Source organism: Anopheles merus, chromosome 2R, assembly GCF_017562075.2.
Source record: "Anopheles merus strain MAF chromosome 2R, AmerM5.1, whole genome shotgun sequence".
Classification (NCBI taxonomy): Eukaryota; Metazoa; Arthropoda; class Insecta; order Diptera; family Culicidae; genus Anopheles; species Anopheles merus.
In genome coordinates, this window is record NC_054082.1 from 33,170,242 (window position 1) to 33,196,911 (window position 26,670).

Here is a 26,670-nt window from a genome sequence, read left to right on the forward strand (position 1 = left end):
CTAGAAGCGGGACCTAAGGTGATCATGGGGACCTTCCCAAACAGACACACACACGGTACACAAGGTCTCCTGGGTGTTATCTTGCAACCATTCTTCTGTTGCCGTGCATCGACTCAACAGGTAGGGACAGGTTTTTTTGCACACCCTGCCGGGCGGGTCGACATCTTACTCATAGAGCACACTCACGCGTTGATTTGTAGTGGAGGATCTTTTCTCCATTTCTGAGGGCAATAAAATTAAGCTCCACTACCACGACCAAGGAGGTTCAAATGCATTGTCAAACCTGTTCGAAGTGGTAAGATAAGCATCGGCTCGACCCTGGATTCGATGGATGATGGAGTTCAAATGGTTGTGTACATCAAGCCGATAGACCCGATTGGAGGTCGTGTGTGGTGTAGATTGATGCTTCGGAACATGGTACAAGACAATAAATTGTATATCCAGCTGGTGGCAGCTGTTTTTCAGCAGACATTCCAAACGAGTAGGGAATGTGGTCCTATTCCCTATAAGTAAGCACACTGCTGGTCTCAACGCAGGACGGAATGGCGTTAACTAGTCGATACCAGTTCTTCGAAAAACATACATAATATGTATCGCTTACTTTGATCTATCATCCAGCACCTAGCTAGAAAGTGGACAATATCGGCACCAACCTGCCGCTAGTTAATGTCCGCTGACCACCGTCGCATATTAACCGGAGTTAAAATAGAAATATCACCGTGTTGGCAAACGTCCAATTAGGTCGGTCGTTTCGTTTGCGACACTTTATGAGCCGTCCAGTGCCAACACCAAAAGCTACCCAGAAGCTCTCCCCCGTTTGTTGGCAATATGTGTTGCTCTTTGAACCGTCTGAGTAATCCATCGACTAGGGGAGGGCCTTTAAACGTTACGTGAACCGGCGGAGGGGATCCCTCAAAACTTGCCATACTCACACACACACACACACGAACACAGATACGTACACCTGATGACTGACCACATTCGCGCTTTCAATATAATAACGCGATTAAATTGAAATTCACGTTTGTCTGATTTTCTTCCGTAAAAGGCAAACGGAAGGCCACGCGTGTGTATGGTGTCAAGTTGTACCACCACTATGGTGCACCGTTTTGCGACCACAGTGCGGCCACATATACTTACCCCATAATCCCAATCCCTCCTCAACCCCAAAGCGCGGCATTTGCGTGTGGCGGCTGCGGTTTGGGCTCCCGCGATCGCGATGATTTTGCTCTCGGGCTGCTGGTACGGAGCGCTTATTGGACGCGTATGAACTTATTTACACAATGTCAATGGCGGGTTTGGGGCTGTAAAGGGGACATAAGAAAAAAAAAGGCTCCCAGTGTCGATACACCATCTGTTACGATGATGCACCGGTTCCGTCGGAAGTTAGGCCCAAAAACGCAGCCCTTTGAGGGTCGAATTTTTAGGGCTGCGTGAAAATTGGCTGTATGTGTAGTTGCAATGATGTCGAGTTGTACTAACTTTCTAACTCCCCCCTTTTTCTCCATTGCAGGCTACGCGTGTGCGATTCGGTATCTGTGTGTGTGTGTAGTGTTCTTTTCGTAGTGCTTGTGAAGTGACCGTGCAAAAACAAAACCCAAAATGGATGCGATCAAGAAGAAGATGCAGGCGATGAAGCTGGAGAAGGACAATGCCCTGGATCGGGCCCTTCTCTGCGAGCAGCAGGCCCGCGATGCCAACCTGCGCGCCGAGAAGGCCGAGGAGGAGGCCCGCCAGCTCCAGAAGAAGATCCAGGCGATCGAGAACGATCTCGATGTGACCCAGGAGACGCTGATGCAGGTCAACACCAAGCTGGAGGAGAAGGAGAAGGCTCTGCAGAACGTAAGTACCGCGTGGCATTTTTATTTTTCAATTTTATCTTTAAAAAAAATGCGATAGAAAACAATCAATCCGCCATCTCAGTTTACAGGAAGAAAGGGCACTCATTGTCCTTCACGCTAATCACCATTTCTGGGTCACTCAGGATGTCCATTGCAAACCGATGTTTTTGGGTTGACCTAAATCTACTAAATTCAAACTGTGCCAAAGTAGCAGCGTAATGTAATGCCCTTTCTTTGCGCCCCAGACACAGAAAACATCTGAAAAACAATCACACCCACCCGTCCTCCCTTGTGATTAGAAGCAGCGGTGTGTTGCACAGCGCGCAGCGCATTCCAAGCGCGCGAGCAATGTACGCGCGTAGTGTAGAGCTATTTTTGGCTTTTTTACGCAGCACAGTTTGTGTCTAGCGTATTGCGTTTTTCCCCATGATGATCTCATTTAGGGAGAGTATTTTTTTTGCCTCGTTTCTGTTCAAGGAAAAACTTAAGTAAAATCACCACGAAAAACAAGGGAACGGAATTTATGAAACTCAATAGCGTGTAAGTGTGCGAATGTCAGGGGAACTAATAGCAATAGAATAGAGCAAAAATGAAGATAAAAACACACACTCGTACACACATGGTAATGAAGTAGATAATAAAGTTCGCTGTACAAGATGGTGATGATTAATTTTGAAATACACGTAACGCATTTTAATCGTCTTTCGTGTCTGTTGCCATCAATTCGTGTGCTTACGCTGAGTCGTTGGAAGTCTGGGAAGCTTGACGGCTCTAAAAATAATCTTTCTCGATGCATTTTTCATGCAACACACTGCACCCGCGGTGACACTGATACGAACCGATTAACCGGTTGCGTAACGTTCTGACTCTCGGCTCTCGGGACCATAATTAATCGAAAGCGCCTCAGTCCTTTTTTCGTTCATAAATCACGTATGGCCATCGGACAGGGACAGGAGATGAAAAAATAGTGTTTAATTTCATGACCACCGAGGGTTGAAATTTTGCACAATCGTGTGAGCTCATCGTGTGTAGCGCGCCGGAAGCCCAAATTGACCGGGAAATATGGCGCTGGCGAACTGGTCTATTTTTACTGTAACGTGGGGCGGAGGGTCAGATTGAAGAAAGAAAACGAACCCTCGGAATGCGTATCCCCGCAAACTCGTGGGGGATTGGGGAAGATGAATTCGTAACAGCCGCTGTTTGCCGCACAATAATGCGGCAGAGCAGCAGGGGGAGGAAGCGATGTGCGGCGCGCATTTGCACGTGCGCAGACCAGGTCGCCGTGCGCGCAGTTCGCTCATGCGCGCGGCATCGCCAGGAGCGCGCATCTCGTCGCGCTGGTTGCCACGCGGTTGCCACCCAGAACGGTTTGGGTGGAAAAGACTGGCCCCGCCCGTGCTTAGGACCGGCGACCGGTGGACATTATCGTCACAGATGCCGATCATTCTCTAATTTTATCAATCGTGGTCCCGTTGCCGGTGCCACCGCCGGCGAACAGACGAGAAGCAGCAACGTTTGCGGGCCAAACGCATTCCGACCGGCGAGTCACATCCTCGGATCCGGTGCAAATATTTGAATGAATTGGTACTTTTTTGTTGTTGTCTTCAACTCACTCTTTCACTCTCCCGGGGGTGGGCGGGGGAGAGAAGATTGTGGAATGTGTTGCCGTGTGTTGCCGGTCGTGCGGTAGCAGGAAGAAGCTTACTACCAAGAAGACTAAGAATGGGTCACAGCGATGACTACTATCCGCTCGGGGCGGTTTTGGGGCAGCAGCGTGGGGTTAGGCGAAAGAAAGCGCATTGGGATCCATTCACAAGATAGTTGTACCGCGCACCGCATACACGTCGGCAGCAGAAAACGCACGCCCCGGTCGACCGGAGAAAGACCACCCTGTCGTTGGGCGTGTGTGCGTGTGTTTGGTACCGGCCGGTCCCTGGATTTATGGTTCGCACACCCACCGGCATCGCACCAGTATGGCCGGAGTAATCTCGTACGGTAATCGGAAACGGACACAGGACTGTTGCAGCCGCCCGAAACAGTGGCGCACCGGCGGCGGTGGCGGCAATGGCAAACGGAAGAAGGACCGGCAGTCGCGCCGAACACACGGTACCGCCGGCGGTGGGCGGGCAGGAGCACGGCGACGGCGAAGAAGCGGTGAAATTGTACGAAGATTGCCGAAGCATGCCGAGGCGCGGCTGCGTCTTGAAAGCCGCACCCGAGACGATGAGCTGGTGGATGCGCTTTCGAACGCGAAAAAACGGCCACCCAACGGCTTTCGAACTTCCATTTTGAAACTCGTTGACAGCACGTTTGACGCAGCACTATGGGATCGCGCTGGTCGGCCGGTGGACATATTTGTGGCAGCAAATAAACAAGACGTCGTGAATGGTGCAGCTGGCGACGGCGACGGTGGTGGTAGTGTTGTTGGTGCAAGTATTATGTGCGAAAATAACTCCGGCCCGGGCCATGGCGCGGGTGGACGCAAGCGGGGCCACCAGCATCATCCCCGCTTCAGCGGTACGCGACAGTCGACCGTTCCGGCCGAGGACGTGATAGCGGCCCTGCGCGGTGCCTTCGACGGTGGCAGCAACTCGCTGTCCTCGTCGTCACTCTCATCTTCCGCATCGTCCCTGAACGTGTCGATTTCGGGTGGTGGTGGTGGTGGTGACAGAGCAGTGACGGCCAATGATGGCAGCAACAACAACAACCCTCTGGCCACCGAGAAGACAACGTCGTTTGCCACTCGGTCCGATGATAACGATGCAGAGCTGTTGGATGAGTACGATATTGGAACAGAAGCAATAGCAACAACACCAACAACAACAGCAGCAGCAGCAGCAGCAGCAGCAGCAGCAATAGCAACAGCTGACATTGTAAATAGTAACATCGAGAACAGCAGCATCACAGCCCTCGGGGCGGCACGGTGGAGCGGTGAACCGAGCAAGGAAAACACCCCGGAACCGGAACAGGACCGACTGAACAACAATCGCAGCATCAGCAGCAGCAGCAACCGTAGCAGCGTTAGTCCAAAACATGTGATACTCTTTGACGAGGCGGCCGGCGATGCGGACGGGCGGCCCGCGCAGCCAGCAGGGCCACCGTCCCGGACGACCGAGCCGGACGACGAGGAGAGCATAGAGCTGAAGCTGGATCAGATTACCAGCGGGAAGGAGCTGGTGCAGCAGATCAGCAAGAAGCTGAAGCGCAGCAAGCGCAGCCCACAGTCGGACGATGCCGGTGGAGCACCACCGGCCAGCGGCAAGAAGAAGTCATCGTCCACCGGCAAGAAATCCTCATCGAAGACCAGCAGCAGCAGCGGCGGCACCGGAACGGACGGAGGGAAGCGGAAAAAATCGAAATCATCGGCAGCGGCAGCGGCGGCGGCGGCGGCAGCGTTGGAGCAAAGAGCATCGGGGGATGGCGCGTCGTGCGGCGACCTGGATGCGGTGATCGGGGGGCTGCTGGGGGCGGCCGAGTACGGTGGCGGGTTGGCGGGTGACTACAAGGAGCAGCAGCCGAACGACGAGAACGATCCGGACGTGGCGGAATGGGCGAAACTGCGGTGTACGAGCGAGCGGACCGAGGTCATCGCGGAGCGGGAACACCGAAGGCAGAAGCGCTGCGCCGACTATCCGGGGCTGGCGTTCGGGCGGTCCATCTTTAGCTCCGACACGATGATGAAGTTTAACATCATACGGAACGAGCTGCACAACATCATGAAAACGCAGCTAAAGCGGGTAAATATGCTTTCCTGTATTTGTCTACGTTTAAAACACAACCTCGCCTGCCCCAAAACAGCCCGGGTCCGGCACCCGGTGTTTTTTTTGGTATATTTTAGCCCGTAAGGTTTCTGTCTCCCTGACGAAAACAAGCGCGTGCGAGGTTGCGCACGGAGCGATGTAAGATGTCAGAGCGCCGCAGTATGGCCATTCCCCGGGTGGTGAGTGTTCCGAGCAGGCAGGCAGGCAGGCAGGCAGGCAGGCAGGCAGGCAGCCCAAGATTCTTCTGTACGATGTGTGCGCAGGTTTCTAGGCAGCTATTTTTAGCACTCCCGCACGAGCACAAGGGAGCGGCCGGTTTTTCGAAAATGCTGAATTTTCCATGACCCCCCCATCACGGGGGGGGCAGAATCGTGTGGGCCGTTTTCGTTTGGTTTAGCGCTTGCGCTTTCTACCAATTGCGTTGGATGAAATTTTCCATCAAACCTTTTTCTTCATGACGCATCATGCTGTGCTGCAAAGACCGCACACTGTCTATGGACACTCCCGTGTGTACACCGAGATTAGAACGATGTGTGTGCGCGCACGAGCTAAATTGTTCATTGCGTACGGGTATGGCGCACGGCGATGATATCATCATTTGCGACTATGGCCTTGCGGCTGCCTGCCCTGCTAAGCTGAATTCTGACAGACGCGTCGCGAAAGAAAAACCGTGGCGCAAAACCATTTTTACCCACCCTCGATCGAGACACATCGTTTGCGCGGATGCGCAGCAAACGTGAACGGTCTTAGCTGCACCCTCCCTTTGCCCTGGTGCGCCACCATACGCAAGTGAAGGGGTTGGTGCTGGTCTGGTGAGGATCGATTTTTCAGCGCCTAAGCGACAAAGAAACGTTTTGGGCCGTCGGTGTGTGTGTGTGTATACTGCTGCCTTTGGGGATCGTAAAAGTGTAACCACCCCACCCCCTTGAGGAGCTCCAACGGTTCCCCGACCGAGAGGTGCAATCCGCGTTTTCCATTGCGATTACGCGCCGCGCTACGTGCCACACGTACGTTTTTGGCCTCTTGCCTCCTCTTTGTCTGCTTGTTTCTCTTTCCTTCTCACGCTTTCTCACCGGCACGGTCACAAGACGCAACGCACGGCGGCACAGGTGGGCGATGCGTGGTGGTGCCGACTGCTAACCTCGGTGTAAGGGGGCAATTTTCGTAGCCGTTTTTTTTCCTTCCTTCGTTGTTCTCGTAGCTCGCTTTTCGCCACGTTTTTTTTTTTGTTGGTTGGAGTTTGATTTCACCCACCAATGTGGCCACCCCGGCCAAAAAGAAGGTGGATTGCGGGAATAATTTGGCTTTAGGAAGCGATGGAAGGGGTGGGGCATCTATATCTACATTAACCCATCCTCATGATTGTAGCGAATGTTACTACTTCCTTTTGTTTATTATACTAACAGTGTTGTTGCTGTTGCGGCACGGAAGGAAGGGCAATCGAGCAATGCAACACGAATCAGGGAGTTTGAGTTTTACTGATTGTTTGATAAAACTGGACTGAGATTTGAAGCTACGATTGCAGGGGTTTTTTGGTTGCATTTCTTCTCATCCATTTGCGATAAACCATTTGCCATAAAAGATGAAATTTTGCTCCACACGATTGGTTGATTCGTGGTAACAACCGACAGCATTTTTCATTGATAAAGGGCCCCACAGATAAAGGGGTGGGTGTTATCAGCGCTCTAGACGCGACTGTGTGTCATCATTCTTGGAACACTCTGCTAAAAAGAGTACTTCGTTTGTCTATTTTATTCGTATTTTTTTCTTATCTCATCAGTATAAATGCATTCCAAAATGCGCTCCATTTCGGTGCTCCGGTGTGGCAAACCCTGCCTGCAGCTATGCGTCTTTCCTACGCATTTTCCTTTCCTGCCAGCGCTGTAAAAATAGCTTGGGCTGTCTACCGATGTAGATTATCCAAATTATGATAAATTATCGAGCGCGGAAATTCGGCCAAAGCCTAACAAATTTCCATCGATCGATACTGTTACGCCGAGATCGACTAAAGGTTTATCAGTGTAGGGTTTCACACAGCCATTAAATCTGTTCGATAGAGTTGCCATCGCGAGATAGTGGCCGAAATCAGCTGGCACAATAATCTCAACTCCCAGCGAGAAAGAAGCAACAGTTTTTTTTGAGTGATTTTATTTTCCACCAACCTTGCCCTACCATCTTGCGCACTTGCGTTTAGCGTAATAGATTTTCGGAAGCTTTGGACGCCCGCAGGGGGCGCTGAAGATCTATGCTTGCGCACACTGGTTTATTGCTCCGCGAAAGTAACGAGACCGTGTAAATATTTATACATTTCATTAAGGTTGCGCCCGTCGCCTTTTTGCTTCGACTCTTGGCGGTATTGTACCACGACGGTCAGTGGTCAGCTTAGTGTTTTGTTGTTGTTGTTGTTGTTGTTGCTATTGTCAGTGCGTGTGCGAGTCTAACGGTGGGAGCACAAGAGAACGCCCCTTGCCAGCGATGCGCAACGCTTTTGAGGGCGGTGGGGGCGAACGAAAAGACCAACAAACTGTTAGTTTATTGGTAGCAAAATTCTGAATCATTTCACTGATTTCGATCTGCCCCCACCCCCACCCCACCCCACCGGTGGTTCGGTGTCGGTTGGCTTGCCCTCTTTTTTTGATGGTGGGGGGGGGGAGTAAATTCACATTAGAAAATCGATAACACACATACGTTTCAGCAAACAAACACTGGGTTGGTTTTGGAGCGATGCTAATGTTCTATGCTTGTTCCATGCTACCACACAAAACGGACCACAACACGCTGTTTTTCCTCCGTCGTCGCCGCGGTTAAATTCAACAACGGCGCACGAACGATCGCGCGCCGGTGCGTTTAAAAATTACGCTCCACCGTGCGCTCACGTGTGGCGCCATCGTGCGGTCGGTCGACGAAGCTGGTGCCGTTTGACGTTTCGGTTGTTGTTGTTGTTGTGTTTTTTTTTCTCTCGGTAAACCCTTGAAGCTTGCCTTGTTGATGGTGCAGACATCGTGTCCTACATTTGCGTGTGCCGAATTGCTTGCCTCTTCCTCGTGCTGCCGCTACCGCGATTGAATGAAAAATAAGTAATTGCTGCTGCACACACATACACATACACGTGGACGTGGACAGGCAAATCATGCGAACGGCGAACGACACAGTCCGCAGGCTGCAAGAAATAAGAAGAAGAAGAAGAAGAAGAAAAAGGCGACGATGGGGTGGCGGCGCACAGGGCCAAAAGGATCGATTACGTGTCCGCTGCTGGCGCCTTTGCCGCGACAGCTTTTCATTATACTTTGTTTTCGGAAAGTCGAGCGCACGATGGCATTGGATTTTATGATATACCCTCCACGCTCGCGGATCAATGCTGCGAAGGAGTGGAGGTAAGAGGGGAGGGTAAGACAAACATAGTCATCGTTTGGAGCTGACCGTGGTAGTGTGGTACACGTTCGACTGCTGCTGCTGCTGCTGACATGCTGCCTCAGCGTCCGCGGGGTTGTAGTCCGCGAGCGATTTTGTCCATTTAAGGAACTGATCTTTACGTTTTCCTTTACGGCCCAACCAGCCTGTAGTAGTGTGTGTATGTGTGTTTGTGTGGCTGTGTGCAATGCTGTGTCGCGCCGGCACCATTCACCATTGGCCCTCCGAGAAGCGTGCGCATGTGCGCGGTTGTAAGCGGTGTGTGGCATGCCTGGGAACTTGGGACGACGTGTGTTGTATGGTGTGTTTGCCCGGTGGTGGTACCTCCCTGTACGACCCTCCGTGTGGACGACCCCGCTTTCAAGGCAGAACCCGTTCCGTCCCGGTTGGTTCTGGGCTCGTTTGCCCTTCTGGGGCTATGCGGCATTACCCAACCGTTCCCTCCCCCAAGCCAGAGAGACAGAGCAAGCCATCCTTTACATTGGCGAGGATGTTTTGTTGGAGGTCTGGCTGCTTGGCACGCAATTGAACATCTGGTTTCGTGAGGTCCTTAAAACAGGTGAAATCTTCTCACTAACGCGCCTCATTTCCGTGCGTTGACAATGCAACGGCACAAGCCGGCCAATGGAGATCAAAACAGCTTTCGATACGATTTCCTAATCCTTGCTTTTGTCGCACCCCTCTGCCGGATGACTCTGACGGTAGTAGTAGGTCGCCGGAGCCGTTTCGTAGGCCAGTTCATTTGCGCTCCATGGCGGTTTTTTATGTATCGGCCTTGGCGTGCGGTGTTGGATTAATGCAGTCTGCGCTGAACCATCACAACTGGTGCGCCGACTTGCTGTTTCCCTTTGCGATCGCTGCCGATATCTAAACCGGAGGTACCGTTGTCATCTCCAACGCGTCGCGGAAGCAAAGCTTCCGGGGTAGGAACTAACCAGCCGATGATGAAGAAGCAATCAACGGCGATGGTTCTTATATCAAAAGCCTTTTGCCTGTTCCAATCAGTGCGTGTGCCTATTCATGGCATTTGGCGACACGGTGCTGCTGCTGATGATCAGGGATGCCAGTGCGCAGCGGTGAGGCGCACGACGAGGTGTCGGTTTGCGTCAATGATCGATCCCGCCGTTTCGCGCAGTGCGCAACCACGGGAGAAACGCACGGTGAATCGGTAATTGGATCGGTTCGATATACGAATCTTCCCCATAGCCTCCCCTTCCCTACCCCACCGATCGATTGTGATCGACTTTGTGTGTGTATGTTTTTGTGGCCGTCCCTGCTCCAGGAATGTGTCACTGGGAGGAGGCAAACGAACGGGGAAGGTGGCTGCTCCACATATATGAGTTTGAATTGAAGTATCGAAACGTGACCGCCTGGTACCGTGTGTTCCTACTGTGTGAGGCGACGTGCTCTCCAACTCATCGAGCTCTCTGTCGTCGAGGTCACCCGTCGAGGTGTGTAAGTCGATCTGTGAATTGAGGAAAGCGAAAAGTGATAGATCGAAGCATCTCTCAATGACACACGCAAATCACATGCTGGGAAGGGTGCTGTTAGTGGTTTTTCCCTCTCCCCCTAATAGCAATGCAAAGTTGTGGTATTTCTCCGAGTCCACCTCTCCGATGACTCCGATTTCTGTGCTAATCGCGGAGCGTAAAATCGTTCCACTAGATTACTAGAATAAAACTACCAAACACAGAAGCATCATGCGCACACCAACCCTTTCACACATTGCGCGAAGGGTTTGCGCAACAATGCAATTCGGAAGCGCGCGAGTCGGGTCGAGTCTTTTTGGGACCACGCCACACTCGAGACCTTCTGTGCGCGCACCCTCCCCCCGCATTCTTTTGGCAACAACACAATGACCCACTGGAATGTGTGTAAGGGCAGCACCTGTCCGCCACCGAAATAAATAAAAAAACGGGGTGGTTCCGCTTCCGTTCTATTCTACTCGTTGCTGCTCTTGGGTTGGGCAAGCACGGACAGTCCCGGTTCCCCTCCCGTTTGGGTAACGGAATTGATCGATACTGCCACTGCCCCGCAGTGGCGATCACGCATTATGCTTCACGGAGGGTAGCATAAAAGGAGGAGGCATGACATGCATTGCATTGCGTTGGGCGATTTGCAACGGGTCATCTGCGCGCAGGCTGCTCCAAGCGAAGGTCGGATGGGAAGGGCGCTACAAAAGCAGAATAACCCTCCCTCCCCCTTCCCAACAATGGCAGTGGGGTTTTTTTCGTCTTTTTCGAGCGGTGCGTGTTCCGGTCCAGTGCACCATCGCGCGCTGTTTTATGTGTGTGTAGTTCGTTCTGTGTGACCGGAATTGGCTGTGTGAGTTCATGGTTGTTTGATTTCACGAGGCAGGATCTGGTGCATGTGTATGTACTGTCCGTTACACCCAAAATTCATATCGTAACAATTAAAAGCAGCAGAACCGATTTTTGCTGTTGTGTGCCATGAAAGAGCGTTCAAAGTTCGATTTTTCTATTAAATGAGGCTTGGAAAGCACACTATACCCACCGTCTGATTTTAATAAGGGTTGAACCTGTTGAATGCCTTCGAATGAACTCACAGTTGCAATAGGTTCTATTCGATTACCTTGTAATTGCTTTGTTATCACCATTGTTTCCTATTGATCTCAACGGGCGTTTTTTTTTGTTTGTTCATAATCATCTTTCGACCGTCGCTCTCGAACGCACACAACAACGCTTCCAGGATCGTTTTGTGGGCTCGAGCGGCTGCAGATCTCCTCCGACCGTTTGACCACTCAGAAAGAGAAAGAGGCACAGCCTCGGCGAAATTCCACTGGAAGAGACGCAAATACGCAACCAACAAACAAAGTGAGGGAGAGCGAAAGTGCATGTGTGTGTGTGTTTTGACATTTCCAGTTCAAGCGTAATGAAAGCAAACTGTGATGTCACACTCACACAACATACACACACAGATACACATTCCTCGCTTGTCTCACTTACTCTATCGATCTCTCTGTCTCTCTCTGTTTTATTCTGTCTGAAGACATGTCGCCCAAAATCTGTACCCAAATCGCGGCAAAGCAGCACACAGGCCCTGTAGGTCAAGGCATCGCCTGGTGATGGTACGCCTTTTGGGGGAGAGGGGCGCCACACGGTGTGGCCAGTGGCGGCGGCGGTGGTGGCGGCGGCGGTGGTGGCGACGGCATATTGTCCTTTTAAGGACACCTGGGTCAACCGTCCACCAGAGAGAGAGAGAGAGGGCAGGTGTGGGGGGAGTTTGCCATAAAAGTGGCATCCGTTTGCCTTGCTCCATCTTGGGGTACTCATTGGGGTCAAAACGCCCTGCATCCGGCGGGGCTACATGCATCCCCGCGTACTTCTTCCGGTCCCGGTCGGTGTAAGCGCGTCAAACGGCAAAGACCCGAGCGACCGAGAGGGAGAGAGAGAGAGGGCGAGACCCGTTGACTGGAAGCGTATATGCTTCGTGCTCGTTCCAGCGCACGCATTGCACACTGACAGGGAGAGGGGATTCGCGTTTTTGTGTATTGGTGCAGCCGTTACTTTGCAGCCTTTCCAGCGGCTGCTCCAGCGGTGTGCGAGAGCCCATAGTCCACTCAGTTCAGTAGTGGTTTCGATCGAAGTGAGTAACGTTTGGTGTGCTGCTGCTGCTGCTCTCGTGCTAGTGTCGCGGCACGATTGCTGGCACAGCTAGTTTTTTTTGCTTGTTCTTGCGCACCCCTATTGCTGGAACACTCAAGCGCCGCGCGCCCAAAGTGCGTGATCAAGACGGAAAACTGTTGAAATCGATTGAAATTGTTCACGCCCGCGAAGTCCCCCAATTGGCGTTGGGTGCGTGGGACTGTTCTTCTTTCGCTTTCGCTGACAGCAATCTTCTTCCTGCCTGTCTCTGTCCTCTGGGCTCTCGGGTCGTTTGTTGCGCGTGTGTGTGCGTGTGTGTGTAGAAACCCTGCAAAGTGGTGGTGTGCAAGTTGGTCTGAAATAAAGTGACACAGCAAGGGGAAGGGGACAGGCGGCTCCTTGATCCTGTCGCTCGATAAAGGAAGAAAAAGAAAATATGTGTGTGTGTGTGTATGTTTTGCGCTGTGTGGAAAACGGATGGCATTTGGCAATTGGAAAGAATGGAAATTGATATGAAAAATCTTTCTTAGCGTGTCATGTGCGTGTGTGTGTGTGTGTTGGTGTGGTAACCCGTACATGTGTGTGTTCTGCGGCGGGAGTAGTCTGTGCGCGCGCGTGTGCCTGTGTGCGTGTATCGCTTCTGCGGGAATACTAGGGAATTGTATGCGATGGAGCATGCGAGCGAATAAGCAACACACACAATTGACATCGAACCTTACGGGGGGCACTCTTTTATTCATCATTGAAACTGTTGAGATTTTGGTACATTTTTGTAGGGAACCATTACAGATAAGAAGGAAAATTTGTCGCAATTCACAAGGGGAGGGGGGGGGGGGGGGAGGGGGTCTGAATAGATTGGTGAGATGGAAAACGTCTGCAATCGTGTCGGAAACCAACCCTGTAAACTTCTTTCCATGATGTGTCGTTCAAAACACGCATACATACACATTTCAGAGTGGTATTCGGAGTGTGTGTGTGTGTGTGTGTGTGTTTCCGAAGTGTGTGCAATAGGTAGCTTCAAACTCGTCTTTTTTCCCTCCTCTACAGTGCGCAAATATAGCAAATATTTTTATTTTGCATTTGGCAAATTGTAACTAAACACACACAGGCAAATAGTTCCGCTGATTATTGCCCTTTCACTTGCGGGTTTTAGAAGGCAAGCTTTTTCTTCCCCATCATCTGCTAATATTTGGCCCGTGCGCACGACAGTACGACTGTGTGAGTGTGTGTGTGCCCGCGCGTATGTGATTCAGTGAGACCAAGCGTGTGTGTGTGTGCGCACAAAAGTGTGTACCGCACTCTATCCCTAATCATCGTCATCATCACCATCCCCCCGTTGTTTTATCGCGCCCAGCGTGAGAGAGCGAGCGAGAGGAGAGGTGTTGTGCGAAGCCAAGCAAAGAAAGCAAAATATTTTATCCAAACCGTCGTCGTTACGACCTTAAATCCACAGAGTGTGTAGCAAGCAGAGCAAAGGCCAAGGCAGTAAAAGCAGAGACGCAGGCAGGTGTATTCTCCGTCGCATTCGTGTATTCTTTCGGCAGTGTGTGTGTGTGTGTGAGTGCGCGCACGTGTGTGTTTGTGTGAGTAGTGTGTGTGTGTCAGCAGGGTGATTGCATCTTATCACACACCCACCCACCCCCGCTTTTTCTCTCGTCTCGCCGGAAGATAAGCGAAGTAGTAGAAGAGAGAAGAAAAAAGCGCGTAAAAAAGCGTGTGCGTGTGTGTGTTGCAATTGTGAACGACGACACCTCGGAAAACGAAATACTAGAGATAACCACCAACAACCAGCACGAAACAATGGCGGCGAACGTGCAACAGCAATCCGGCAATCTGCTCGACGTGCTGAAGAAGAAGATGCGCCAGACGAAGGAGGAGATGGAGAAGTACAAGGATGAGTGCGAGGAGTTCCACAAAAAGCTCCAGAACGAAGTGATGCGGCGCGAGGAAGTAAGTTTTCTCCCAGTAAAGTGTGCGTAGTGTGGACGGACAGACGCGCGCACACTTTGCCGCTGTCGCTGGGCGCAAACAGGATTGTGTGTTGCACCCCGAGAAAGGGCAAAAAGGAGGCGGGTAGAAGGCTCAAGAATGGGCACTTGTTGTTGTGAGGTGGCGGCTCACATAGCGTACAGAAAAGATAGGCAGGTTGGTTCATTCTATCGTTTGTTCTATTAATAAGAGAACAACATAGAAACAACCACCTTGCACCATAGCACCTCTGTGTGCGTGTGCGGTCACAAGCCGGTCGTAAATTGATTGGAAAGTGAGGACTACTTGCTCTGGTCAGAGACTCCAGCTAGAACGAACAACAGACACTGGAAGCAACCAGCAAGAGAGACAGAAACAGTGCGAGAGCGAGCGAACGAATGCTGCGCCGCCAACACCATCCGGTGACATTAATACACACAGAAGCACGCCAAAAAGGGCCGCGAGCTCTGGCGTTTGGTCGGGCTGTGTTTCACATTCCTTTCGAAAGGGGAGAATAGGGAACCCAAAAAAAAACAATTTAAAAACATTAGTTTTCTGTAAGTCAGCTATCAAAACTCTTGCAGCAAATTTATCAAACCAAAAGAGAATGACACACAAAGCGAGAAGGACAGAGGGGGGTACAGTGCATAATTGAATGTTTGCGTCAGTATGCGTATCATGCTTTGCCTTTGTTTGTGTGCGTGAGGGAAGGGTATGGGTTTGCCAGAAGCGCTCTTTCTCTTTTACTCACTCTTCGCATATCTTTCAACGTTCTCCGTGCTATGTTTTTTATGATCATTTCACCCTAACTGCTGTGGTCCGTTAATTAATACGCGATTGCGTATTAGGAATGTTGAAGCGAACTATTATATGCAACAGCGCATTCTATCTACATCATCCCGAACAAACATGATCATCATGATATCGTACGTTTTGTTATTCAAACATTGACGATCAAATGCATTATGATTCTAAACGATTGAGATAAGAGAAATGGTTAACTTTTTTCTGCAGTTTTGGCGCCACTTTATCGTTCTCAATTCTGAACCCCATTGCCACGTGAGCACCAGAGTAAAGAAGAAAAGGAAAAACTGGGCGAAAATGAGTGCTACGTCAATAGTTATGACGTCTACTTTCATAACCATTTGGAAAAAAAAACGGAAGTACAACATTGCCTAAAATGATCGTTTATTGTCTAAATACTCACACCGAAATGAGCTTTCTCTTTCTTTCCGCGGAAGAAAACTGGACGAGAAATGTCAGCACAGAACCACACTACCGCGCCCTCTCCCAGCAATCGAGAATTGATCCCGCACTTTCTCGGACCGACCATTACCCCAGCAGACTCTTAAATATGGAGTTGATCGCTTTATTGCCCCCCCCCCCATCCCCAAGATCATCTCTTTTCCCCTTATTTTTGCCGGTGTGGAATTTGCCACCCTTATAAATCAACCGATCGCAAAGACGTTTGCGTCTGTGTGTGAGTACATGTGTACGTGTTGTGGCACCCCCTCAAGAAGGAGGGTGGCAACGGCGAATGACGCATCCCTTGAGTCACAAAACCGTCCAACCGGGGTATGTAGCAGCATATACATAACCTCCCGGCAACTACTGTACGACCACCACCACCAACACCACTGCTGTGAAGAGCTCACCCCGTTGTGTATTATTGCAACACACACACACACACGCGGGACATGAGGAACTGCTTCTTTCTACTGCGGGCCGGTGTTGCGCTCTCTCACCTGCATGGAAGACCGGCAGGGTGGGTCTAACCAACAAACGCCCATCGCCTCACCCCATCTTCTGAACTGGTATGCGTAAATTGGCGATACCGGCAAACAGACAAACACGATGATGGCTCTGTGTGTGTGGGTGTGTGTGTTTGTTGGACCCTGAGCGACTGGGTTAAGAGGAGCAGGAAAGAAAAGCCACAAACTGCTTGCTGCATGCCTCTTCAAGAAGGGGGAGGGGGGATCATCGAGAGGAAGTCGAATCAATAAAAAATGGCGAAAATGTCGAGAAAGGAGCAAAGCATAATATGCAACCGGAACTGTTGAGCGTGCCCCATCAAGACGGGGCTCATCCCGTTTATGACCGTGGATTCGGGTGCTGCATACCAATCCCGCTCTCTTCCCTGCCCGCAAATGACCAATGACGTGCACAGCATGGGGCGAGGAGGGTGTGCCACAGTGGCACACAGTAGAGTGGGCTGGAGAGTGCTAGCGGTGGTACACACGTTTGCGCGACCAACGCCCTGTTTGCGTGACAATGCGCTTTGCGCTACACTTTCTGACCAGCGTGCGTGCCGTTTGGGCTTGAACTGCAACAGGGGTTGGAAGCATAAGAAGAAGAGTCTCGGGAGTTGAGTTAAAAGCACGGTTTCGGTGCGTTTGTGTTGAGGCATTTTTGTCACAAGTGTTTTGCGAGCGTTCTTCCTCTATTTCAAACCCCTTTCGTTGCTCCGTAAGGAGACCAGTGGAGTCGAAATCTCGCGTGGAGGAAATCCTATACCGACTACTGACCTTGAGCATAACTGTGTGGTTTTGCCAATCGATGCCGCACACATGTGTACTATCCAACGGTCCCGGGGAGCACAGCCACGAGAGAGACCAAATGGGAGAAGAAATACGTCGATGGGGAGGACAGTTAATGCTGGTTCCGAGCGATGGATGATGATGTCAGCGTGTGCTTCTCGGTTGGGCTTTGTCGCTCTCTTCAGGGTTACGGGCACAAAGGCACAAACAAATCTGCTCCCCTCCCCTAGCTTTGCTAGGAGTCCAGTTGCTATTCGCGCAGTTTTCGCTGGCCTATTGAATTATGCATCCAACGAGCGGGGCACAGGGAGTTGTTGAAGGAGAAGCAAGAGACAGTGGCCATTAGAGGTGGTAGATGATATCTCATTTGCCTCTTGCACACCTGCCTTGGCTCGGAATTGTTTCGAATTCTATAACCAACTTAACTCATCTGCCATTGAGAGGGCCCTTGGTGATTATTATGCTGATTTAGCCGCGCTTTTGTATGGTGGAGTGGGTGGGAGCGTCATCATTGAAGCACACTCTGGATCTGTGGGGTTTGCTTGCACAAACCTGTGCAGTTTTTTGTTTTTATATTATGTAGCGCGGTGTCTAGCTTCATTTGATGTCACGTTCTTTGGTACATTCGATTGGGTGTGTGACACACACACACACACAAACACAGAGACATGCAATTTTATCACATGGAGGGCATATGAGCTAACGATGGCATGCTTACCGCCACGAGTATTACTCCACCCGAGACGTGTCTTATCTTTGTAATGCGGTGTGCCTCTTTGGTATCTCGATAACTGCTTTTTTTCAAAGTGTTTGTGAGGCGAACTTATTATTCATACTGGTGGCTGACACCAAAACAGAAATGTGTCGCTGAATTAAAATAATTTTCACACATTTGCTTGTTGAAAGGTGCTGAGCAGCCAGCGCAGCCGTGTTGCTTACTAAGGCTGCTGGCGAACGGATGCTGTCTAAAAAGTATGTTCAGGATTTATTTATTTTTTGTTATTATCCAACCGAACGCAAGACGATGACATCATGCTCCTTTCATCGACTACATCGTACTGGCCACAAGTACCCTCTCCACACGGAACCCATCGCTTCACCCCCCCCCCCCCTTCCCCTCCTGTTGTCATGGCTTCTTCCTTCGGTTGATTCTCTCGCGCGCGCGGCATTGCCTTATTTGGTTGCAAAGTGGAGCCAGAAATGGAGAAACGATGTAAATAAAAATAAGCCACGGCCTTGCCACACATGGAAGAAAGGTCATTTCAGGGTGGTGGGGAGGGAGGGAGGGGTGTATCCAACTTTGTGACTTGGGGGGGGGGGGGGGGAGAGCGGTGTACTTTCACCTAGCAGTATCGTTTTTTTTTGTTTTTGTGAAATGTTGCGTGTCCAAGTTCCGGTTAAACACAGGATACATGCAAGGCACACTGGAATATTCAAATTTGAGGTTATTAAAGAAAAAAATATTACGTTCTAAACTCACGGCATTCATAACTGAGATTGCGGATAGCTAAATAAGCATTGTTTTCTTCTCTTGAAACAAAAAAAAACCCTTAAAATAAATACTAATGAGTGCTCTTCTTTCTTCTCCCTTTCCTTGCAGGCCGAATCGGAAGTCGCCGCTCTGAACCGTCGCATTCAGCTGCTGGAGGAGGATCTCGAACGTTCGGAAGAACGTTTGGCGTCCGCCACCGCTAAGCTGTCAGAGGCTTCGGCCGCTGCCGACGAGAGCGAACGGTAAGTGGGTTGGGTTCTGTGTGAGGCGGCCGACGAGTGGAGAGCGATATCCAGCGAAGGGGCAAAGGCGCGCCACTCTCTGGTACACGCGGGAAACCAAAATGGCCAACGAAACCAAAGGGGGGGGGACAAAATGGCGAGACGCGCAAAAAAAAAGCAATGAGAAGGATAACGCGAAACAAGGAAAAAAGGGAATTTCCATGGGAGAGGGGGGCTCATCTGTTTGAGGACCTTCTTCTTTTTTCCATCACCCAAACTTTCCTTTTGTGTCCTTTCCACCCATGTGGAAGGCATATGCAGAATATTCCCCATAGATCGTTTCTCGAGACATGATCAAGCGCAAGCGTTGCTCATTCATTTGCACCTTCAATCACTTCCTACCCGCTCCCCCATTTTGCAGGATCCGGAAAGCGCTTGAAAATCGTACAAACATGGAAGACGATAGAGTAGGCATACTGGAGGCACAGCTAGCCCAGGCCAAGCTAATAGCAGAGGAAGCAGACAAAAAATACGAAGAGGTACACAACATCGCACTCACCCCACCATCCTTCCGTAGACATCCTTCGATGGTATCATATCATTATCATTCCTGCATTCCATTCGAACATTCCTCATTTTTTCCTCCTACCCAAGTTTCCTTCATTTATGAATTCAGGTTTCTTCAGAACTTACGAATGTGGAGGGATTACGCTGTGTAGTAATCCTTTTTAGTTCATTGGTATATTGCTCGTCCTTGGTGGACGATGTTCGCTCGTTGGGTTGTTTGTTTTTGTTCGTTTCTTCTTTCGCGTTGAAGTCTATTGCTGGGTTATTTTTCTAAACCAATGTTCTATTCGCATGTTTCGCATCTGTATTATTCCTTGTATTAGTCACTGTGGTCATCAACTAGTTAGGGCCATTCCTCGACGTTGTCCTTCTCCTTCTTTAGTTTCCTCCCACGCTGCATTCGGTGCAGCCGAACAAAGGACGAGCGAAAGCAGTAGTCATCCTCGCCTTAATTGCGTATGTTTGGGGTGAAAAATCGTGTCTCATTTGCGCACGCGCAGCGTCTTACTGTCGCGCGCCTACTCTTCTGTGGTAACCCTTGGCCGGTTGATCCGTGTCCGCAAGAAAACGTGATCCTCGCTTTACTTATAATGGTTCTTTTCTTTTCTTTCTTTCTTTCTTCTGCTTTCGTTTATTTCTTGCAACAAATTGTGTTTGTTGAATTGAATTTTAAACGTTAAAACAAAAAAAAAAAAACATAACAAAACATTGGCATATTGCTCTCGTTCACTCGTGCGCCTCTCCGACAAAATAACGTGCCCCCGCCGCCAACGAAAACTCAACGACCGCCACCCTCTCTCCCCTCCAAAAAAATGCCCCGTCAACGATCGTCGATTATATTTAAAAATTATGATAAAAATGTAAAAAAAAAAACGGAACGCTCCCGCACCATCCGAAAATCTGTAATTTACTGTTAATACGTTTTGCTGTGATATAATGATATGTATAAAAAAAACGATAATAATTTGGCACATGTATGGATGGGGCGCACCATGACGAAAACGAAACAAATCCACACATAAACTCGTATCGAAAACGCCTACAGTGCGCGCAAGGTTCTTGAGAACCGTGCCCTGGCCGATGAGGAGCGCATGGACGCCCTTGAGAACCAGCTGAAGGAGGCCCGCTTCATGGCTGAGGAGGCCGATAAGAAATACGATGAGGTGCATACACTAGACATCACTTGACTAAAACTAGGCTAGGGGGTTTTTTTTGGTTGATATGTGTGTGTGTGTGTGCTGGTGCATGTTTGGGGGAAGTGGGGGAGGGGGGAGGGGAATGATTTGTGAAATGCTTGTTACAGCGGGGAAGAAAGATAGGAGCGAGGCAAAAACATCCGTGGAACGAGCTTCTTCGAGAAAATGGAACAAGAATCCAACTAGAAGGGACACTTCGTTCTCCACGATAGACTGTGTGTGGTGTGTGTATGTGTGCGAGTATGTGGTGTATATCGTATGTGGATTGAGAGTGGCACAAAAATGTGAGGAAAAACGATACCGAACCAAACATTGTGCATTGGAAAGGGAGGGAGAATGAATGGTCAAAGGGTTCAGAACTGGCAGCGAAAGGAAATAAAAAAAGTGGATAGGAAGGATAGAGTAGATAAGGGCATGATAGTGAAGCATGGGGGTATTACTACACTACTAACACATTGCTGCAGCCACACTTGTTGGAGCTGGTTACGCTGGAGAGAGGACAAGAACAAGCAACAAATATATAAGATCTTGTTTTCTTTTGACATTAAACTATACTTTTCTCGGACCATGAGTCATAACATCTTGCACATGTCTCCGGCGAACCAGTTCTCCTCGGTGCTAGAGAGTGCTGGTAGCGAATGTCGAGAATCATCATCACGTATCCAGGGCTCGTACAGGTTGTGCGAGAGTGTGTTTTTTTAATCATTCTAAATACATCACAAACAAAAAAAAAAAAAAAAAAAGACAAAACATGAAGAGAAGTGAAGAGAGCTAAATAAAGGTATTCCTTTTTTGCTATGTATGACACATGTCAAGAGATTTCTGATAAATACCGATGCAACACTAAAGTCCGGCAGCGCCTAAACTGGTCACCCGAAAATAATAGCTAGAATTAAAATTTACTCAGAACCTCTGTTCTTGCCACCCTAATCATTTGTTTATCTTATCAAGAGTCTTCCAACAAACAAATTATGTATCGAATTTCGAGGACAGAGTCTCCAAAGCTCTCCGTCGGCCTACATCTTGCCAAAATTGATGAATATGAAAAAAAGAGAGTAGAAGTTAAACGACCAAGTCCGTCGCCCATTTATTATGTTTCTTTTGTAAAGCGGTGCGGTTTTTGCTCTCGCAACAATGTGAACTGTCCGGCTAATAATGATGGTGGTTCGTCGCCACTTTTTGGGAGAAACCATTTTTCGCATTGTGAGTTATTTTTTCCGTTTAAATAAAGTTCATTTTCCACGATGATAATGGAAGCGCTAAGAAAGTGATTGTGGTACCGTAGATAAAGGTAGCTTACTTTAGTAGCTGGACACGACGACCCTCCGCTGTGTTGCGTCCCAGGTGTCGGAATGTTTCAATGGGGATGGTGGTCATTGCGTTTGACCAAAAAAAAGAATAAAAAAAAACATAAAACAGCAAAACAAGAAAAAGCTAAAATCCCGTTAAAACTCAAAATGATGGTGATGATTCTCGTCGTCGTCGACCCGCTTGCCTTTGTATGCTAACTAACCTAATGTCCGTGTGCAGTGTAGTTATGATTTCACTCGGTGTTGGAGAAAATGTGGCCTAGAAGAGGGGAGGAGTTGTTGCGTGTCCGACGGTGCCGCGTTGGAGATGGTTGTGAATTTTCACCCCTCGCGCACCGGTTGACACCTTGTTACAACGGGTGAAAAAGTGTGCTGTACACACCACCACCAGAGAGAACGGGGGGGAGGGAGTCTCTCTCGGTAAACAAAACCACGATTGCAATGCCTAGCCTTTTAGTAAATGTTGTTGCTCATCATCCGGCACGGTGCGTGAACGAAGGGGTAGAACCAGGGGGCCAGCGGGCCGGCGGCAATGCGATATAAACGAAGCTTTGAAAAGAAGAAAACGTGTGCCTTCCTGAATGATTGTTGTGGCTTGATAAAAATGCCAACTTGTTCAAACAAATCGCGGTGCTTTCGGTAGGACTAGCGCACACGTGCAGCGCGAGAGCGGGAGAATCGTAGCAGTGCAGCAAAAGTCGGTCAGAAATCGTCGGCCTTTTGCCTAGTGAGTTGAGGTTATTATGCATTCAGTTTCAGTAGCACAGGACACAGCACATTTATATCGAAGCATCCATACACACCCATATAAAGTTGTTCTAGCTTATTTTTGTTTTTGTTTTGGACTTCAACACTTTTCCAAGGAACGCAACGCAATAACAGAAATGCAGTAATAATAAAAAAAAAAGTATATTCGCAGCGTATCTAACACACGTGTGGGTAGGTGTAGTGCCTTTCGATTTGATCAACGATATATCATACAACAGCTTACCGAGATAAAGAAGAAATATTGTCATGCGTTAAAATTTGTTTACGAGTCCTGTTTGTTTGTTGTTTTTTTTTAACGATCGCGTTCCGTCCGTCAATTATGCGACAAATAATGAGAACTCAATATTATTAACTTCAACAAAGGAAAATGATTAGATTTGTACGGCATGAAAGCAATACTGAACATCAGCAAATGATTACCAAGCGACGAAAAGTCTCTTTTTAGTTGCGATCGTGTGTCTAAAATGTGTCTAGCAAAAGGAACTGTTTCGAATGCAATTGATCGGAATCGGAAGTCGTCGGAATAAAATCGCGCTCGATCGCGACACACGCGAATCCTTTATTTATAGGAAGCAATTGATGTTATTGGTTAAAACAGCAAAGAAATAGCTAGAGAACATTAACACTCATTATATTATTACTAAAAGTAACCAATCGCGTGTGTCGTGCGAATCGAATCGCGGATAAGAGAGGGCGATAAAAAAAGGCAAAGCCCCGAAAGTCAAAGTGCAGCTTAATAAAGGAACAAACACTATTAATTAATATTGATGACGCGCGCTATATGAAAATATATAAACGCAATTATACATACACACTCAAGAAATATATAATATTTTTAAAAACTATCATATCGGAGACGAAGAAGCGATGCGTTGTGTTTATCGACTGCGTGTGTGTAGCATACAAAATCGAAAGTATTGTGCAATCGTGCGTACAATCCCCATGTGTGTGTGTGTATTCCGTCTGTTTATGGAAAAGCAATAATAAAAGCATTCGTGTATACTGTGTTTATTATATATGGTTATTTCTGACAACTGTAGAGTATAGCCAAGCAACCGTTACCTTCATACCATGTGCAATATATTCCAATGATCCTTCCGTCCGAAAGCTAGCGTTGGTATTTCTATCGAATTCGAATTGTGATCATGAAACAATGATAAAACGTATCTATGCAAATTCTATTTGAGTTTAATGGGGGTTTCTGAGGAACTCAAACTGTTGGTCTCAATAGTTTGGGTATTTTGTTTCAAGTAGTTCCCCAGTGTTTCTATTTATTTTCCTTAGTTAGCTTTGCTCAATGTGATCCAATCCGATTTGGCTCATCCATGACATCATTCTTCAAATATCAGTCCAGTTTTTTGAGAATACTTCTATCTTGCTTCATTTATGGTACATCTTGCCATAGAGTCATAATATTGAATTATTTGCAATTCTTTGTGAGTAAATCAAAGATACATACTGCATTACAGGGTTTCCCAAGCCAATCTGCAATATGTACAGCATTTTTCATTGCATGCAAGATGTTTTTCAACAGCTGCCACGTGTTACAGGATTTTCCAAGTCACTTTGGAATTTAAAAATTGTTTATCATCGCGTACGAAATGTTATTCCACATCGATCTGATATTCATGCTGTGTTGAAAATCATGCTGAAGAAATTAAGAATAATTATGATGAAAATGAAACACCAGAGTGATGTGGAATATCTTTTTGCACGCGGTGAATAAGAATGTTTAATGGAAAACCCTGTATATTTGCATCACAAAGAAATTTCAATTCTTCCACATGATTTTCAACACATAAAAAAGCACTGTCAAACTCAGTCCAGCTTGTGATGTGTTGAAAATCATGTGATAGAACTGAAAAATGTTTGTGATGGAAATACAACATTTTACATCTGTTGTAAAACATATCTCGCAAGCAATGAAACATGTTGTTGACATCGGAAATTGACTCGGAAAACCTTGTAAATTACACATTTTCGTTAGAAAAAATGCTAGAGCAGTACCCAGTTTGTCTGTGTGTCTTGTGATCTCTAAGGTCAAATATTTTTGTTCATTGAGATGACAGTTATTTATTTATGGCCTTTATGGTTTTTATGTTATGACCCATTTGAACGGGCATATGGACGTTTCGTACAACTTTAGTATTGTTTTACTGTGAATTGGCAACTTACGCAATCATATCTTGCTAGATTTTCAATTATTGCATCAGCTTTTGCTGCTTTTCGATTAGATTTGTTTTTATACATTGAATAATGGTGACTTCATTCTTAGTTGGTGCAAGCGCCTTAGTCGTTATAAACCTGCCCTAGCTGCGAATGGATTTGTTAGCAGTGACATAATTGGTTTAGCCACAGCAGGACAGTCAGTCCTGGCTAGAGGTGCTTCAGCCCATATGGGACTTGAAGCCACGACGGGCTTAGTTTTACGTAATACAACTTAGCCAGGCCAGTTTAATGCGATTGGGTCGGCCTGTTTAAGTGGATTAATATTATTGATTAATAAGTTTGCATATGAATCGAATAATTGGTGTTCCGTTGGTCGAGTCCGCCTGGTTGATGCACGACCCATAGTCCATATTGTGGACTAGTAATTGAAATTTTGAAATTAGCACACAACAGTTTATTAGTATTTCTACTAAAAGAAATTGATTGCAAGGATCCTATTATCAGTAAAATTACTCCACATCCGGCCAAAGCCATAATAATATTAATTTAAATATTAAAAAAATACTTCTCATCGTACTATGGAACAGAATAATAACAAGAATATTAATTCGTGTAATATAAAAGAGTAAAAATGCCAACTATCATTATGAGCAATGCGTTTGAATCGATGAAAGATTTCTTCAAATGTCTAGCCTGGAAAAGGACATTGGAACGTGAATGTAAATGGAATGAAGGTGAACAAATGCTGTACAATCGGAATCAACATTCCAGGAAGGGCCCCAAAAAGGGAGATAAAAGATGAGCAATGGCATTTTCTAATAGCATTTCAATCGTCGTTTTACGGCAAAGGAGAGATTTTTGTTAGCAAAAAATAGACAAAAAAGTTACATTTTGCATGTGTGCGCTACACGTGCGCAGGATGCATGCCCGTGTCCCCTGTTTCAGCCGCGACACCGTGCGGCTGTTTTCAATTTCTAACCCGAAAGTGTGTCTCCCAACTAACACAACCTGCAACATCCGCCCGAGTGGCTCTTCTTCCCTCGTGTGTTGTGTTTTGCTGACGCTCGGGTGGACAATGTGGGTGTCCGTTGCATGACATTGCATGAAAACGCTGCTCGAGTTAATCGAAACGAAAAAAAAAGTATGACAATTTACTAAGACCTCTTACTTTTCCTCCCCCAAACTATGCTGTTGTGTTCTACGACGGCTGCGTCCGCCTCCCTCCTCCACACCCCTGTGCATCATCTTCTCGTTCGATCGACGGTGGTGACGGCGGCGGCGGCGGGTCTACGTTTCCGGGTCTGCGTGTATGTGTGTGTAGGTCGCCCGTAAATTGGCCATGGTTGAGGCGGATCTTGAGCGTGCTGAAGAGCGCGCCGAAGCCGGTGAAGCGTACGTACTTTGCCCCATTTCCTCGTGTTATATGTGTGTGTGTGTTGCTCTCTCGAGTGCATTGCTATTTGCGTTATTAACACATTACTGCTATTGCTGCAGCGGGTGTTCTTTTATTTCCTCTGCTCCGTTTACGACACAACCCAAAGGTAGGAAATGTGTGTGTGTTCGTGTTTGTATTTTCGGGTTCTACAGTGGTGAAAAGTGCCCTTTCCTTCCAAACAGTCTGTCCCCGGTGTCCGGCCTGGACTGACTCGCGGATCGGTTCCGATGATCGGTTGTTTGGCGGGAGCAGTTTACGTCGCTCTCTTTCTCTCTCTCTCTAAATCGCTCGCGGTGGTCTTCCACCCTCTGCTGTATGGGTGGATTACAAAATTAGAGCTCTATTCGTGGCTTGGCACCCACAACTCTCGAGGAGGAGAGATTGGCCGA

At 48.2% G+C, this 26,670-nt stretch overlaps 1 protein-coding gene across 31 annotated transcripts in view; it reads left to right on the forward strand.

Annotated features, from left to right (window-relative positions):
• LOC121603454 (tropomyosin-2) overlaps nucleotides 1–26,670 on the forward strand; it is a 44,856-nt gene that overhangs the window by 2,944 nt on the left and 15,242 nt on the right. For 7 of the 31 annotated variants that reach the window (XM_041932176.1, XM_041932174.1, XM_041932164.1 and 4 more), the window contains exons 2-5: nucleotides 1,514–1,842; nucleotides 18,724–18,857; nucleotides 20,449–20,566; nucleotides 26,168–26,238. In XM_041932176.1, coding sequence (XP_041788110.1) covers nucleotides 1,603–1,842; nucleotides 18,724–18,857; nucleotides 20,449–20,566; nucleotides 26,168–26,238 — 563 coding nt within the window. In that variant the 5' untranslated portion in view covers nucleotides 1,514–1,602. Of the gene's footprint in view, nucleotides 1–1,513; nucleotides 1,843–3,447; nucleotides 5,579–12,535; nucleotides 12,620–14,071; nucleotides 14,569–18,723; nucleotides 18,858–19,257; nucleotides 19,376–20,448; nucleotides 20,567–26,167; nucleotides 26,239–26,670 lie in introns of those variants that run through there. The other 24 variants (XM_041932178.1, XM_041932175.1, XM_041932170.1 and 21 more) reach the window with 17 other exon arrangements.